At 35.7% G+C, this 16785-nt stretch overlaps 1 protein-coding gene across 4 annotated transcripts in view; it reads left to right on the top strand.

Moving 5' to 3' along the window:
• Window positions 1-16785, top strand: part of NUP205 (nucleoporin 205) — a 79139-nt gene that overhangs the window by 20827 nt on the left and 41527 nt on the right. For all 4 annotated transcript variants that reach the window (XM_023753500.1, XM_006088314.3, XM_023753502.1 and 1 more), the window contains exons 9-19: window positions 1561-1677; window positions 1851-1988; window positions 3463-3613; window positions 4855-5060; window positions 7469-7651; window positions 9067-9117; window positions 9743-9952; window positions 12677-12776; window positions 13127-13264; window positions 15091-15280; window positions 15987-16107. In XM_023753500.1, coding sequence (XP_023609268.1) covers window positions 1561-1677; window positions 1851-1988; window positions 3463-3613; window positions 4855-5060; window positions 7469-7651; window positions 9067-9117; window positions 9743-9952; window positions 12677-12776; window positions 13127-13264; window positions 15091-15280; window positions 15987-16107 — 1605 coding nt within the window. The remainder of the gene's footprint in view (window positions 1-1560; window positions 1678-1850; window positions 1989-3462; window positions 3614-4854; window positions 5061-7468; window positions 7652-9066; window positions 9118-9742; window positions 9953-12676; window positions 12777-13126; window positions 13265-15090; window positions 15281-15986; window positions 16108-16785) is intronic.

Raw genomic sequence — 16785 nt, 5'->3', positions numbered from 1 at the left:
GATACATATACACAGAAAAACACAAGTACTAATAGTAAGTAAATGAGAAGTATAGGCACTAAATTACTATGGATTTATTTAAGCTAAGTATAGCTCATTTCGGACTAGAATAGTCAAGGAATACTTAACAGGTAGTTTGACCCTTCATCAACCTTGAAGGACTTGGTAGAATCACAGAATTTGGAATAGAAAGAAGCCTGCTAATCCTTTTAGTTTACATTTGCAGAAATGAAACCTTAGAAAGGTTAAGGCTTAAAGTTTTCCCTAATTAGTAGTACAACTGGGACTTTGGTTATGGAATAATAATGGTATCTGGAAATGAAGGATGAGAGTAATTTGATTAAACAATCATAAATGGCTTGGGTAGGATAAATAATGAATTTATTCACAATTCTGGGATACTATAATTTTAAAAAATAGACATAGGACTATTTAGGTTGTCTATTCTTAAATGAGCTTTGGTGGTTTGTGTCTGTCAGTGAATTTGTCCATTCAAAATGATTGCTATAAAGTTTTCCCTAATATTCTTGTATTACATTTTTCATGTGTATAGGATCTATGGTGATATTTTCTCTTTCAATCTTAATATTACTAATTTGTGTCTTCCTTTGTTTCTTCTTTAACCTAGCTAGAGGTTTATCTATTTTATTGATTTGGCCTCATTGATTTTTTTATACTTTATTTCACTGCTTTTAATTTTGCGCTTTATTATATTACTCCTTTTGCTTTGGGTTTAATATAATCTAATTTTTCTTAAGGTAGAGGCTAAGATTATTGATTTGAAACCTTTTTTTCTAATATAAGCATTTAATGTTATATATTTATCTCAAGTTACTGCTTTAGCTGTGTCACAAATTTTGATATGTTGTATTTTCTTTTTTGTTCTATTTAATATATTTTCTATTTTTCCTTGAGACGTCTTTGATCAGTGGGTTGATAGTGCTGTACAAGTCTTTCATATCCATACTGATTGTCTGTGTACTTGTTCTATTGAATATTGAGAGAGGATTGTTGGAATCTCCAATTATAATTTTGGATTTATCTAGCTATATTTTTTTTTAAGGAAGAAAGAGTTTCTTATTTCAGTTGGCATTTAGTACACACAAATGTTGTAAGGGCATACTTCTCAACCAGGGCTGTAATGTCCTTCAGAGTGTGTTTGGGAAATGAGTGGGACCAGTTTTGCTTGTTACATTAACTATCGCAGTGTTTTTGGTAGTTAGTAGATAGTCCAGTAAACCGTCCTTCATTGTTCAGGATAATCCAAACCAGTGAAGAAATGTCCTGCCCAAAATGTCAGTAATGTCTCCATTGAGAAACACTGTAAATAGATTCAACTTTTCTGTAGTGGAAAATACATTGAAATTTTAAGATACTATAAATTATGGATTTATTTACAATAAAATGTTTTCCATATTTCTTCATGTCATTCAAGTGGGATTGATATTTAAACCGTTTTTCTTTTATGTAATCACTTTCAAATGCCTGATTTCTTGCTTTCAGTATTGTTCACTTGTATAATAAATTTACTTCTTAAACCATATATAATACATTTGTTAGGTGAAGCAGTTGAGGAATCGGGCAGATGAAGACGCTCGAATGATTCATATGAGTATGCAGATGGGTAATGAACCCCCCATTTCACTTAGAAGGGATCTGGAACATTTAATGCTCTTGGTAAGCCATTTTATTGGGTGGATTGTCATCTCCCTTCTTCCATTATTTTTTCTTTAACCTTGGAAAATTTTAGATCGAATTTCTTAAGTGAATTCATTAAAAATGTAAATTTTTATTTAAAAGTAATTTTTGAGTTATAGACATTTTTCCATAGTTATGTTTACTCTTTGCAGATTGGTGAGCTATATAGAAAGAACCCTTTTAATTTGGAGCTTGCTTTGGAATATTGGTGTCCCTCAGAGCCTCTGCAGACTACCACCATCCTAGGTTCTTACCTTGGGGTGGCTCATCAGCGACCCCCTCAACGCCAGGTGAGCTCTTCCTTTTTCTACTCTGGGATGGTAATTGGGAGTCCTGAAAACATGAAAAATGTTTTTGCCTGATGTTATTGCTGTTAACACAAATGGCCACTAATGTATAATCTTTAGAAATTTACACTTTTTCCTTTTAAAGGAAATTTGAAACTCTTAAATTTAAGTTCTCATTATTTTGGAGTTTATGTAGTCAGGCTTTTAGAACATACTAGGTAGGTGTCAAATCCTTAGAGATGGGAAAGGTATCTAGTCTCTTTATGTGTAATTTCCTTGAATTTTATTAGTATTAGTCTGTCCTCCATAGGCATGACACTAATCAATACACATTCTTAACAAGTTGGGGAAGATAGCGGTACAAGTACTAAAGGAAGAAGCTTAGAAGTTATAATTGATGACAAAGTGCATATGAGTCAGTGATAGTGTAGGAAAAGCTCATTTTTTACCCTACATTAACTAAAGTGTGACATGCTGTAGCAAATGAGACAGATTGCCACATCTGTCTTTGGGATTTCCTGTTCTAGCAGCTTTCATGTGTTTAATTTTCATTTATGCTAGAGTCCAACATCAGATACCACTTCTTTTTACTGATTTCTTACATTTATTATTTCATTTTTCTCCCCTTTAAAAATGTTTTAGAGAAGGATTTATTAAAATTCTTAGATATTAAAAAAAACTTTATTGTGAAAATTCTTGAACATGGAAGAGAGATTGATTATAACGAACACCTAGCATCTTAATTTAATAGCTACTAACATCTTGTCATGTTTGGTTTATTTCTTAGTGTTATTTTTACTACTTTTATTTCGCTGGATTATTTTAAAGTAAATTATAGGCAGCATGACATTTCACTTCTCATTGGTTAAGTTAATAGCTCTTAAAAATAAGCCTGTTTTTTGTACGTACTTACAAAACCATTGTTACACCTAACAGATTTAACAGTAATTTCCAGAGATCTCTACATTTTCAGTTCTGAGTTCCAACTAATGATTCTGAGTAATATTTTTAGCTGTTGATAATAGATTTAAAGAATACGTAAGGAAAAGCTAGTAAGTGAACTTGCAGGAGTGTAGGTATTGGCTGGAACACAAAACAAAATATGTTTATGCTACCATAAAATATTCTTTCAGGTTGCAGGTCTTTATACTAAATTTGATTGGAATTTAGTAACTCTGATTTCTAGGTATATCTTTGAATTTGCTGGTTAATTTTAGATGGGTAAGTTTCTTCAGTTGCTTTGCATATTTAGAATGTGAATAGTCTGATGTTCTGAGACATTGAGATATTTAAATTGCTAGTGGCAAGCTTAAAAAAACAAATTTTCATAAGTAGAATACCAGATTATTTTGGCTTTGGGGGCTTAAATCAGAGCACTTAATTAGTTTTAGTTAGTATATAGTCTTTATTAGCTAGTCCCTGTTGCCTTAAATTTAAGATATGCTTTATGTAAACTAATGGTTTCTACCTATTTCAGGTTGTCTTGTCAAAGTTTGTTAGGCAAATGGGTGACCTGTTGCCTCCAACTATTTATATTCCTTATCTGAAAATGCTCCAGGGATTGGCCAATGGGCCCCAGTGTGCCCACTACTGTTTTAGCCTGCTCAAAGTCAATGGTAGTAGTCATGGTAAGAAAAATCTAGATGTTGTTTAAATTTGTTCTAACATTCTTGAGTTCAGTATTCCCCTTTCTATTAAAGAATATTGTTTATTTGTGATAGGTTCTACTAGGTGTATAAATTACTTTTATAATAACGGAAAGTAATACACAGTGGCTTTATGCACAGTGATGCCTTGATTATGTTCTCACAGGTTGGGGAATTTTACCATTTGCTTTATAAAATACAGTTCAGTTTAAGAAATAAAAATTAATATATAACAATTTTAAAGAACACATCTGGTGCTCAAAGCAAACTATATCCCCCTGCCACATAATTTTGATGTCTTTAATGAGTGTGTGCCTTCTACATTTCTGTGCTTAATAGGTTTTCTTTCGACCCTCTCCCAGTTTCCTCATTTAATTTTCAGACTTGAGTCTGGTTAAGCCAAAAACACTGCAAAAGGGAAGAGAAAGAAATATTTATTAAACATCTGCTTTATTAGGTAGATATTATTACTTTCGTTTTATATGTGAGGAAATGGAGGTTTAGAGAAGTAATTTACCCAAAGTCACAAGTAATTGGGGAGCCATGTTTGGAAGTGTGATCTGCCTGGCTTGCTTGTCTTATATGCTGTGCTTTTGCTTCCAGTGCTTGGTATGTAATGAGCAGTGTCATTACAAATCTAGACTGTTAGTTATCTCTTTCTCTGAGAATTTAAACTCAACATTGGGGAATTTTTGGTGGGAGAAGTAGCCCTGTATAGTTACATGACAACACAGAGGAGCTCTCCTGGATATGAAGTAGATAACTGACATCCAAAGTAATTAATCTTTGCATTTACATGGGCACCACCCATTCCTAGACCTGAGGACAGATTAATCCAGAGTTCTAGCTCACAAGTGGATTTTACCCATTTAAAAAATATATATATTTTTATTGATTTCAGAGAGGAAGGAAGAGGGAAAGAGAGATAGAAACATCAATGATGAGAGAGAATCATTGATTGGCTGCTGCTTGCACGCCCCCTACTGGCGTTCGAGCCCAAAACCTGGGCATGTGCCCTGAACGGGAATTGAACCTGTGACCTCCTGATTCATAGGTCGATGCTAAACCAATGAGCCATGCCAGTCAGGCCTAACCCATTTTCAGCACACTACTTATCTAGGACAAAGACCACGTTTATTATTTTAAATTTGTTTTCTTCCTCCATTTCCAAGCAAGTGCTTAGACATTTTTGAGAGAAAATTCTGTGTTGTCTTTCTTTACAGTTGAAAATATTCAGGGAACAGGGGGCAGTCCTGTTTCCTGGGAACATTTTTTTCACTCCTTAATGCTCTACCATGAACACCTCCGGAAGGATCTTCCTAGTGCAGACAGTGTCCACTACCGCCACCTTCCTTCGCGTGGCATCACCCAGAAGGAGCAGGATGGACTGATTGCTTTTTTACAGCTCACGTCTACCATCATTACTTGGGTAAGTAATCCATCCACAGCATGAGAGTGTAATTTTAATTGCTTTCTAGTACTGGGCATTTTAAGGAGCCCCATATTGTTGTGTATTAAGCTTGAATATCACTAAATTTATTTATTTATTTAATATTTTTTTAAAAAATATATTTTACTGATTTTTTACAGAGAGGAAGGGAGAGGGATAGAGAGCTAGAAACATCGATGAGAGAGAAACATCAATCAGCCGCCTCCTGCACACTCCTTACTGGGGATGTGCCTGCAACCAAGGTACATGCCCTTGACCAGAATCGAACCTGGGACCCTTGAGTCCACAGGCCGATGCTCTATCCACTGAGCCAAACCGGTTAGGGCTGTATATCACTAAATTTATTAGTGATCAATTTAGCACATATATAGAATTATGTTTTGTTGTTTTGTTTTATTTAGCTTTGTTTCTTATTTCATTTTATAACCCAGTCTTGATTTGGCTTCTTTCTATCCTTAGTTATAAGTGTTCTCTTCAGCTGGTCTTCAGGTTCTCAAGGATGGTGGTTCTGTAATTTAGTTGTAATTTTGATGTGGTTGTTGGAGGAGGTGAGCTCTGTGTTTACCTACTGTGCCATCTTTATGGGAAGCCTCCTATAGAATTTTGTTCTTCAGTTCTTTAGAAGATATAGTTATGGTAGTCCTGCTTATTGCCATAAGCTTGTAAGAAAATAACAGCCTAGCCCTAACCGGTTTGGCTCAGTGGATAGAGCGTTGGCCTGCGGACTGAAGGGTCCAGGGTTTGATTCCGGTCAAGGGCACGTACCTTAGTTGCGGGCACATCCCCAGTAGGAGGTGTGCAGGAGGCAGCTGATCGATGTTTCTCTCTCATCGATGTTTCTAACTCTCTATCCCTCTTCCCTCCTCTCTGTAAAAAAATCAATAAAATATATTTAAAAAAAAAGAAAGAAATAACAGCCTAAACCTGAAAGAAAATATTCATAAGGGCAAATAAAAATCAATTGTTGGGTGCTCATCCTTCTAGAGAATTTCCCTGCATAGGTGTGGATGTGTGTGTACATAAAGAATATTTTTAAAATTATGGAGTGTTGTCCCATAATTAATTTCTTGTTGACACTATTACAGATGTCTCCATTCCCCCTTTTGCCCCATAAAGAATATTTTTAGCCCAGCCGGTGTTGCACAGTGGTTGAGCGTCAACCAATGAACAGTAGGTCACAGTTCGATTCCCAGTCACTGAACATGGCGCATGCCCAGGTTGCAGGCTTGATCCCCAGTAGGGGGCATGCAGGAGGCAGCCAATCAGTGATTCTCTGTCATCATTGATGTTTCTATTCCTCTCTCCCTCTCAGTGATTCTCTGTCATCATTGATGTTTCTATTCCTCTCTCCCTCTCACTTCTTCTCTGAAATAAAAATATATTTTAAAAATTTAAAAAAAAGAATATCTTTAATTAAAAAGAAAAGTTACTTACTGAATTACTCTTCTTCTCTCTCCTTACACCAAGCCATCTTACCTGCCACTACCAAATTAGTCTTTGTAAAAATACATTATTTTCATTACATAATATCTCTGCTCAGAAGTCTCTTCTAATGTTTCTATGATTCACCAGAGTAAAGAGTAGTTGCTCAGACTGACATTCTAACTGAAGGATAGGAATAGTTTTTCTCCCCCCGCCCCCCAATAATGCATAATATTATTAAACATCAAACATAACATCATCCCTTGGCCAGGTGGCTCTGTTGATTGGAGTGTTGTCCCATACACCAAAAAGGTGGGGAGTTTGGTTCCTGGTCAGAGCATATACCTAGGTTTCAGGTTCCATCCCTGGCCCAGGTTGGGGTGTGTGTGGGAGGCAACCTATCAATGTTCCTTTCTCATATCAGTGTTTTTCTTCCCCACTCCTCTTTCTTTCTCTCTCTCTCTCCCTTCCCCCAACTTTCCTCTTTCTGAAATCAATAAAAACATATCCTTGGGTGAGGATTTTTTTAAAAAAGGTAATTATTTCTCATTGAATTAAAATGGAGTGATATTTGATACCATATATGTCAGTAAAGGACAAGTATTTATCCATTTATATATTGTATTACAAGTAGAATATATTACATTGTTTCAGAAAGGATTTAGAGTGCCTAGGTAAGATTTATGTGACCTGGCAGACCATTTATCTCTGCATGTATTATTTTCCATGCTTAGGGCTGTAAAAGTAATTCTACAGAGGCTGTTTCTCTTCCATTCTTTACACTGACTGAGCTAGTGATCTGACTTGATCCATTGGTAGACTTCAAGCTTAAGCCATTGGCTTACCTTTATTTTAGGACGTATTACGCCCGTGATGCAGATGCTAGACATTTATGTGATTGCTGGTCATTTTTCTTAGCTTTTGTAAATGGAAAGTCTCTTGTTCTTTTTGTGTCCAATGCTCAGAGTGAAAATGCGCGTCTGGCACTCTGTGAACATCCTCAGTGGACCCCTGTGGTGGTGATTCTGGGACTCCTGCAATGCAGTATTCCCCCTGTTCTGAAAGCCGAACTACTGAGGACACTGTCAGCTTTTGGCAAGTCGCCCGAGATCGCTGCTTTCCTCTGGCAGTCGTTGGAATACACTCAGGTAGTGTTATGAGCTCCTATATTCATTTACATTAGTTTAGTTTGGAAAGTGAGGCTTGATAATATTATAGAAGCAAGAGCATCCAACTTGAAACTTATAATATACCATGAACTTCTCAAGTAGAAAGTTACCATTTCCATCCTGAGCATTAGAAACTAATAGGCTTGGTTTTTCGTCTTGGATCTGTGACAACTTTACTAGGTTACTGGAGACTGGTTCTTCTCTTAAGACTTAGTTTTTCAGTATAAGAGATTAATGAATGGACAAAATTCCTCAACCCTGTCTTTGAGACCAGGATGATATAAACCTTCAGAAGTCATCTAAACTCATTAAATGTGGGGAGTGCCTATTTTTCTTTTCTTTAGATGTAAGCCATATTGGAATTTTTCTGTCAAGGTATACTGTAGTTATTCTATATTTGGTAAAAGAAATTAAGGATGGACTATACAGAGGTACATTTGCGTGATTGCTAGGAAAATGGTTGGATGGACTTTGTGTTTGTCTTAGAAGTAGTACAACATAAGGAGGGCCTGTGAATCTAACACATTATTCGTAGAAGCAACTGTTTGGAAGCAGTAAACTATTATAATTATGTTCTAACATGTGTCCTGAAGATGTTAATGAGACAGTTCTGTCCTTAGAGAAAGACTTTTTTATTTATTTATTTTTTATTTTTTTTATTTTTTATTTTTTTATATATTTTATTGATTTTTTACAGAGAGGAAGGGAGAGAGACAGAGAGTCAGAAACATCGATGAGAGAGAAACATCGATCAGCTGCCTCCAGCACATCTCCCACTGGGGATGTGCCCGCAACCAAGGTACATGCCCTTGACCGGAATCGAACCTGGGACCCTTCAGTCCACAGGCCGATGCTCTATCCACTGAGCCAAACCGGTTTCGGCAGAGAAAGACTTTTTTAAAGGCCTCCACCTAATAGTATATTCTTAACTTGCAAGACAGTTAAGTAGCTTGACATGAAATATAATTACTTATACCATAGACTATGTTTGCCTCTAGCAAGGTCAGGACAGAACATCTTAACTCAAAACTCTGCCAACATAAGAAACATATTCTGAACAAGTGTACTTAGTTTTCTAGAACACTGGTGAGATTTCATCCCATAAATCCTTTTAAAATTCATTCCTCGAATATCTGAGAGGAAATTTGAAGAAAACATATTTTGTGTGCACTTAGAAATGACCAGTTTTCTGAAGCCCAGGTAACTGGAAGTTCTGCCCGACCACGACACAGTTGCTAATGGAAGTCCATGGAGACTTCTCAGTTGTCAGTTCTGATTGACATTGTCAGATATGTGGATGTGGTGGGTGGGGATATGACTGTTACATCGCAAAGCCACTACTTTTCATTGGTGAATGAGGAATGCTCCTAACTTCTCTTTTTTATTATTTTAAGATACTGCAGACCGTAAGGGTTCCAAGCCAGAGGCAAGCTGTTGGTATAGAGGTAAAGTTTTCCTTTTAGTTTGAATGCTATATTTATACAATCACATGATTCACTAGGAATTATTCTTACACTATTAAGTTTCTATAGTTTTCCAATTTAATGTATTTTCATTTGAAGGGTTTACTGGTCAGTGTTGAAACTTTGAATAAAAAGAACTAAAGTACTTTAGGTTTCAGCATTGGAAAAGGATGTTACATGGCAGCCATCCAGACTGAAAGTTTGATTTGAACTCAATTTAATTAGGTTACTTGAGTCAACCTGAAGTGGGACTTTGTTTCTTTTTTTCTCTCTCTTTGCTCCCTCTCTCTTTCTTAAAGAAACACTTAAGATTTCTACTTTCACTTCAAAGTTGGAAACAATATGTGAGAATTTGAAATCCTTCCATGTGATTGATCTAGATTCATGTACTAGTAATACTTTGTATCGCTTCCTGGGCTTTTGGCTAAAATTAAGTATATAATACTTTTGTGTTTCTTTCTTTAAATGAATAATGGTAATAATCTGTTTTTCGTGTTTTGGTGTGATATCTTAACAATAGTGAGTTAATGTCTGCAAAGTGCTTGGTACCTTATAGCACCTTATAACATTTTTATGTTATAAATTTTTGTTTCTTTTTCTTTGGAAGGTTGAACTAAATGAAATAGAATCCCGGTGTGAAGAATACCCGTTGACACGGGCCTTTTGCCAGCTTATTAGTACTCTGGTGGAGAGCTCATTTCCTTCTAATTTGGGTGCCGGACTGAGGCCCCCTGGCTTTGATCCTTATTTGCAGTTCCTTAGAGATTCTGTGTTTCTCCGATTCCGCACAAGAGCGTACCGGAGGGCAGCTGAAAAGGTTACGTTCAGAGAAAAACTTTTTTCTCCTTATTCATTTATTGCTACTTTTTCTATTAAAGGTATAAGATACTACAGATTCATTTTAGCTTTTGCAAGTTAGTAAGCTTCACAGTCTTAATACTGAAATGTCTATGGTCTGATTAGTGTATATGCGTTAAAAATAATTTTGGGCATTAAAACCAAAGCAATGACTTGTAGTGATCAGTAATTTAATTGCTATGAATTCACAGTCATTAATGTCCTTAATTGAACAAACTTTGACCAAAATGAAACCAAAAATGTTACACCTTTGTAAGTTGAAAACACTATTTTTTATAGGAATGATTTAGGTTAGGGATCGAAATAAGTGTAAACTTGCACCAATTTATTTTGATCAGTAGCACTTCTGGCTTAGTGGGAAAGTGTACTATGATCCATTAAGTGTCTGCCATGGATAGAAGCTGAGGGAGCATTGATATTTATGCACATTAGCTCTGGTTGCAGCACAATCACAACTGAATTTATAATTTTTATCATTTATGTAACTCCAATTTTAGTGTGAGGCAGGTACTACTAATATTCCCATTTTACAGATGGAGGCTTAACAAGGTTAAGGAACTTGCCTATGGTCCAGAACCAGGATTTGAACTTAGGAGTCTGCTTCCAGATCTAGGCATTACCCACTAAGCTGTGTAAGAGACCTTTCCAGGTTCTGACATAATTCACTTTAGTTTATTGCTTCTTGGCCTTTTGGCTAAGATCAAGCATAGTAATTCACTTTAGTTTATAATACTGTTTATTGCCTCACAGAATATCCTCACATGTATCTTGTAGGTACATTTCTACCTTATTTTTAAAGTTTGCTGTTTTTGAACCTATTCGGTTTGGGGTTTTTTTTTTGTATTAATGATTATAAGATTTAAGTTTATGCTCATTTGGGACAGTTCGGAAAAATATAGAAAAATATAAGACATTACATCATTCGTAATCCTGATGCCAAAGGAAAGATAACTACTTCGTCTTTATCCTATGCAGATGTACTTAAGTTGAGATAATTAATTACGTTAGTTTTATTGTTTTGGCCACTAAACCATAAGAGGATTTTTTTTATGTGTTAATAATAATTGAAAACAGTCTTTTTAATGACTGCATAATTATTACTTTTATCTAGCATAGTTTAGTCATTGCCTTATCACTAAATATAGTTTGTTTCCAATTAAGTCCCAGGTAACTGAAGTTTTGGTGTTTTTTTTTTGGTCAATGGCTTCATAATTTTTGCTTCTCATGTAGCAAAAATAAACATCAAGAGGGGTATACATTTTATTTAGGCTCTAGAATTACCTTGGTAACATATATTCCCTTAATGGATAAAACAATAGTAGTAATTATGACTCATTCATAAAAGTTATTTTGATGGCTAATGGATGCTGATAATTGCAATCTCTTTAACAAAGTGTCCTGATATTTTTTTTGGCATTTGTTTTAAATATCTTATTTTTCTTTTCTTAAAAAGGTCATTATGACCTAAGTGTTCAGAGCTTTAGTCAGCCATGCCCTTATGGGTGTTACTACTCTTCGCCCATGCATGTCTGCATTTCAAGTGCTGCTGCTTTCCCTAGCCATCATTAATTTCAGTTCCTCCCCAACATTTTTACCCCAAGAAAATTTCCCTCAGTTTTGTGAATTGATTTCACTTGAGTGTCTTCTTCAGGTTTAACTTCAGCACTATATTTTAGAACACTGGCTTCTTACAAAAACAGTGCTTTGGATTGAGATAGCTTGATAAATGTGTAGAGTGTTAGAGGCAATGTGTATGTTTTCAGTCCTGAAATCGATTATTATGTGGTGATAAACCTTTTTTATTTAAATAAATGATCTTAAAATTTTTGGAAATATAGAAAAAGTGAATAACTTTAAAATAGTAGTTTAAAAAAATCATGATATAGTCCCAATTCCCAAAGTCAGCCTTTTTAAAATTATGTGCAATGAAAATAATAATCTATAAAACAAATCTGTGTATAATTACCAAATTCAGCCTTTTAAAAATCCTATGCAATTTTAAAAATAAAGTTTTAATTTTACTGTCTGTACTATTGTATATTTCCTTTGGCATAAATATTTTTTCTTTCTGTTACATAGTTTTTAAATTTTTTTTTTTAAATTATTTTTAACAAAGAGGTGATGATGGGTTCTTTTGGGGCAAGCCTAGCAGTGATTATGTCTTGTTAACATCTTTGGCGAGAGCCACAGGATAGCACACTGGTCTGGGATTAGAAGTTCAGGGCTTGACCTCCCACATGTTTGCTGCCAAGCTTTATGGTCTCGTGGAAACCATTCACTCACTTCACCCGGGAAATACGGGTGATTAGAGGAGATGATTTCTCAGATCTTTTCGCGATGAGATTCTTAGAGAATATGTGTCCAGATTGGATGTTAATTATAAATGGACTGTGACTAGATATTAAGTGCTTTAGATTTGCTAATGAAGCCCAAATATCAGGTGTAGAAACATTTCTTTAAAAATAATACTTTTACAAATGTTTACCTTGAAAAATTAGCCAGTTCATTATCATTTAGCAAAATAAAGCAAAATGAATTGGGATTTCTATACTGCTTTGTATAAATTAATAAAGTAGACATGGACTTCACTCATTTCTGGAGGAAAGTTGGAGAAGGAAAAGCCTGGCCTGGCTATCACCTTGGACTGTTTTATTGTTACTGAAATATTTGTATCTTTCCGTAGTGGGAAGTTGCTGAAGTTGTTTTGGAGGTGTTCTACAAATTGCTCAGAGATTATGAGCCTCAACTTGAAGATTTTGTAGACCAGTTTGTGGAAATACAAGGTAGTTAATTCCATCACTTTCAAACAAGATGTCAGCTATTTATAAAACTATTTATAATTTATACATTTTATGTCATTTATATTCCATTAAAGTAAAATTTTACTGAATGGAAGCCGAAGAACATTGCCTTACAGATTCTTTAGTGAGTTAACATTATAGGTGACTGATTGCTGTATGCAGATCAGCATTTTGGGGATTTACTACGGTATACAGCTTGTATCATTGTCTCTAAATTGAAACTTGGCCTTGGTCTGTTTAAATGCCATTTAATTTATGTCTCATACATTCCTCACATTCAGGAGTGTGAGAAAAATACTAACTCACCATCTCTTGGACTGTGTTCTATTCAGGAGAAGAAATCATAGCTTATAAGCCCCCAGGATTTAGCCTGATGTATCATCTTCTAAATGAGTCACCCATGTTGGAGCTTGCGCTTAGTTTACTGGAAGAAGGCGTTAAGCAGCTGGACACCTATGCCCCTTTCCCTGGTACGTGCCTGCGTGTCTTATGTCTCGGAAACAGTTTTGGTATTTTTATCTTTTGTAAACTGAGGGTTTGAAATAATCAAATGACCTCTGAAGATCTTTTTCACAGTAAGATTCTCTATCTACAGTAGTGTTGTCAGGGAGTCATACAATGAAAACATATTAAAAGTGAAAACATAGTAAAGGATAAGAGACTCACAATAACTGTCTCACTGCAGATTCTTTATAGGTAGTTATAGTGACCTTCACTTTAACATGTTTAACATACCTACATTTAAATCTAAAGTACTTTCTGTTTGTTTTTCCATATAATATTTGTAAAAGCACTTGCTATAGTGCCTGGTACATAATGTTAAATAAATAATTGTTATTATTTATTGATTGCTTACTATGCATTTTGTGCTTTTAAAAGCACATTTCATGTATTAATGCATTTAATCTGTACGCAAGCCCTGTGTGGCAGATACTATTATTTCCAGTTAACAAATAAGGAAACTGATGCACAAAGAGGTTTCACATCCTCCCCCAGAAAGTGCCAGGACTGTGATTTGAACCTCAGCAGCTTGGCTTCAGAGCCTGTGTATTTTAAATTTGAACGATGGGATTATAAGTGATCCTTGTTTTGTTTCTGGCTTCTTTATTTCCCAGTTTTCCCACAATGAGCATGTATTACTCTAAATTAGTTTTTCGGCCTTGGCATCATTGACATTTTGGGCTGAATAATCCTTTGTTGTAGGGGCTGTCCTGTGGATTGTAGGCCTCTACCCACTAGATGCCTGAGAACCATTGCTCTAAATCATCGATTTTCAAATTTTTTCATCTTACCGTACACATAATGACTAAAATTCATCGTCACACCAAAAAATATATTTTTTGCCTATTTGACAAAAAAACAGATGTAATTTTGATTCATTCACACTGGATGGCTATTGTTGTGTTGGCTGTTGTCATTTTATTTGATAATCTAAGGGAAAAGAGGTCGATGCCCCTGACTAAATAGTCAGATATTGCATGGTTTAAGATTTTTTTGTGGCACACTAGTTGAAAATCACTGCTCTAAATAGTTAGGGAAAATGTACAGGAAAAATGACCTAGCCCTAGCCGGTTTGGCTCAGTGGATAGAGCGTCATCCCAGGGACTAAAGGGTCCCGGATTCCATTCAGGTCAAGGGCACGTACCTCGGTTGCAGGCTCGATCCCCGGCCCTGGTCGGGGCACATGTGGGAGGCAACCACTCGATGTGTCTTTCTCACATCAATGTTTCTCTCTTTCTGTCTCCCTCTCCCTTCTACTCTCTCCAAAAATCAATGGAAAATATGCTCGACTGAGGATCAACAACAAATAAAAACAAAACGAAATGACCTAGAAGCCATTGCTTAAAAGGAATCTGAGTCACAAAAATTACCATAACTTGCATGGGTGAGCAGTTTGTGAAGTTGCTGCTGAAAGTTTGAGAACTTGAAAGCTTTTTGAATCTAGAACTTGTCGTGTGTGTGTGTGTGTGTGTGTGTGTGTGTGTGTGTGTATGCTTATATTTTAATCCTCACCCAAGGATATGTTTTTATTGACTTGAGAGAGAGGAAGGGAGAGAAAGAAACATCTATGTGAAAGAGAAACATCTCTCAATTGCCCCTCCTATGTGCCCCGATCGGAAATTGAATCCACAGCCTGGGTATGTGCCCTGACCGTGAATTAAACCAGTGACCCTTTGGTGCACGGACGGTGCTCCAATCGAGACACACTGGCCAGGCCTTATCTGTTTTCCTAAGACTTGACTATGAGTTTCTACTATTCATGTGGAACTTTCTAACGTCCATTTTTGGTTTATAGGGAAGAAACACTTAGAGAAATCGGTACAGCATTGCCTTGCACTTCTCAATCTTACTTTGCAAAAGGAAAATCTCTTTATGGACCTTCTAAGAGAGAGTCAACTGGCTCTGATAGTCTCTCCTTTAGAACAGCTTTTGCAGGGAATCAATCCCAGAACTAAGAAGGCTGATAATGTGGTGAATATTGCCAGGTAAGCTATAGTTGTAGGTAGAAAAATGATGAAATGAATCAGATGGGATTTCCAAATCTGGACAGATCCCTAATGTACCTTTTTTTTTTTCCCCACCTTATTTTGTTCTTGCCTTCTCTGTCTCCTGTGATTTTAATTACTTTACAATTTATTTTTCTTCTTTCTAATTATTCTATGTTCTATTCTAGTATAAAATGATATAATCTTAATGTTGTATGTCTCCTGTAAGGGAAGTGGATATTTGGAGGATAGGACTGGGGAGCAAACTTTTCACTGTATATATTCTAGCTTCTGGTTGTTTGCTGGCATTATTTGGTGTTCCTGAACATGTAGAAGCATCACCTGATCTCAGCCTTCAGCTCTCCATTGCTTTTTTCCTATGTGTGTCAATGTTCAAATGTCTCCTTTCTATGAGGACACTAGTCATTAGGGCCCTTTCTGATGACTTCATCTTAACTTGATTGACTACTTCTCCAAAGACCCTATTTTCCAAGGTCACTATGGGTTTAGATATCAACATAGGACTTTTGGAGGAACACGATTCAACCCATAAGAAGCTGAACGTGGTTAGAAGGGGAAACCGTTGTCTAATTTAACCAAAGTGCTATATGGGTGGGAGCAGCCCTGGTTCTAAATGTTCTTTATTGAGACAAATGAGAAGCCAAATCTCATTACATTATTCCTCAAATGTTTTCTTGCTTTAAAGATACCTGTATCATGGCAATACTAATCCGGAATTGGCTTTTGAAAGTGCCAAGATCCTCTGCTGTATCTCTTGCAACACCAATATTCAGATAAAATTGGTTGGAGATTTCACACAAGACCAGGTAACGGATTTTGTTGTTGTTGTTAATTTTTGGTGCATCTGAGTTCATACGGAAGTCACAATGTCTATGGAGGAATTGTATTGTTTGTGAGAAAATTCTCCAAGAATAAGTGTACTTATGTATGCTGGGTGAAAACCTACTTGTATAAAGAGCTGTGCTTTATATTTGAAGAAATTAACAAATACCACAGTGATATTACATAGGCTGTAGAATTGATTATACTATCTATACATAGTATGTAATTGTAATGTCTAATGAGACTGTTGCTACTCTGAGCTCCTTACAGTAATTAGGTTGTAAGTGCAGCTTCTGTTTGTTTCTTGCATCTATCGTCTCACCCTCTGTCAACTGTACTCTGAGTGAGCCTCTGCACTGCTGAGTGTGTCTCACTGTTGTGAGTTGTCTACTTCTATGGATTTCTGATGATCCGCATTTGTGTCACTTCATTTGATATTACTTTTAACATCCTGCTAAATTTCCTATGGAGATTGAGTAGTATCTAATCTCTCAGCCCAGAAATATAAAGCTAGTGAAAGTAGTAGATTTCTAAAGATGATAATTTTAGATGTAAGATGAGAATTTTATTTTATACGTTAGTTAAATTCCGTAGAATTTAGTATGTAATGAAGAGGTCATAAAACAACAATTTAATGATATATTTTTTAAAAACTAGTTTTA

Source organism: Myotis lucifugus, unplaced genomic scaffold (genome assembly GCF_000147115.1).
Source record: "Myotis lucifugus unplaced genomic scaffold, Myoluc2.0 scaffold_46, whole genome shotgun sequence".
In the NCBI taxonomy this organism is placed as follows: domain Eukaryota; kingdom Metazoa; phylum Chordata; class Mammalia; order Chiroptera; family Vespertilionidae; genus Myotis; species Myotis lucifugus.
The sequence above is the reverse complement of the archived record's forward strand: the minus strand, read 5'-3'. Positions and strand labels throughout refer to the sequence as shown.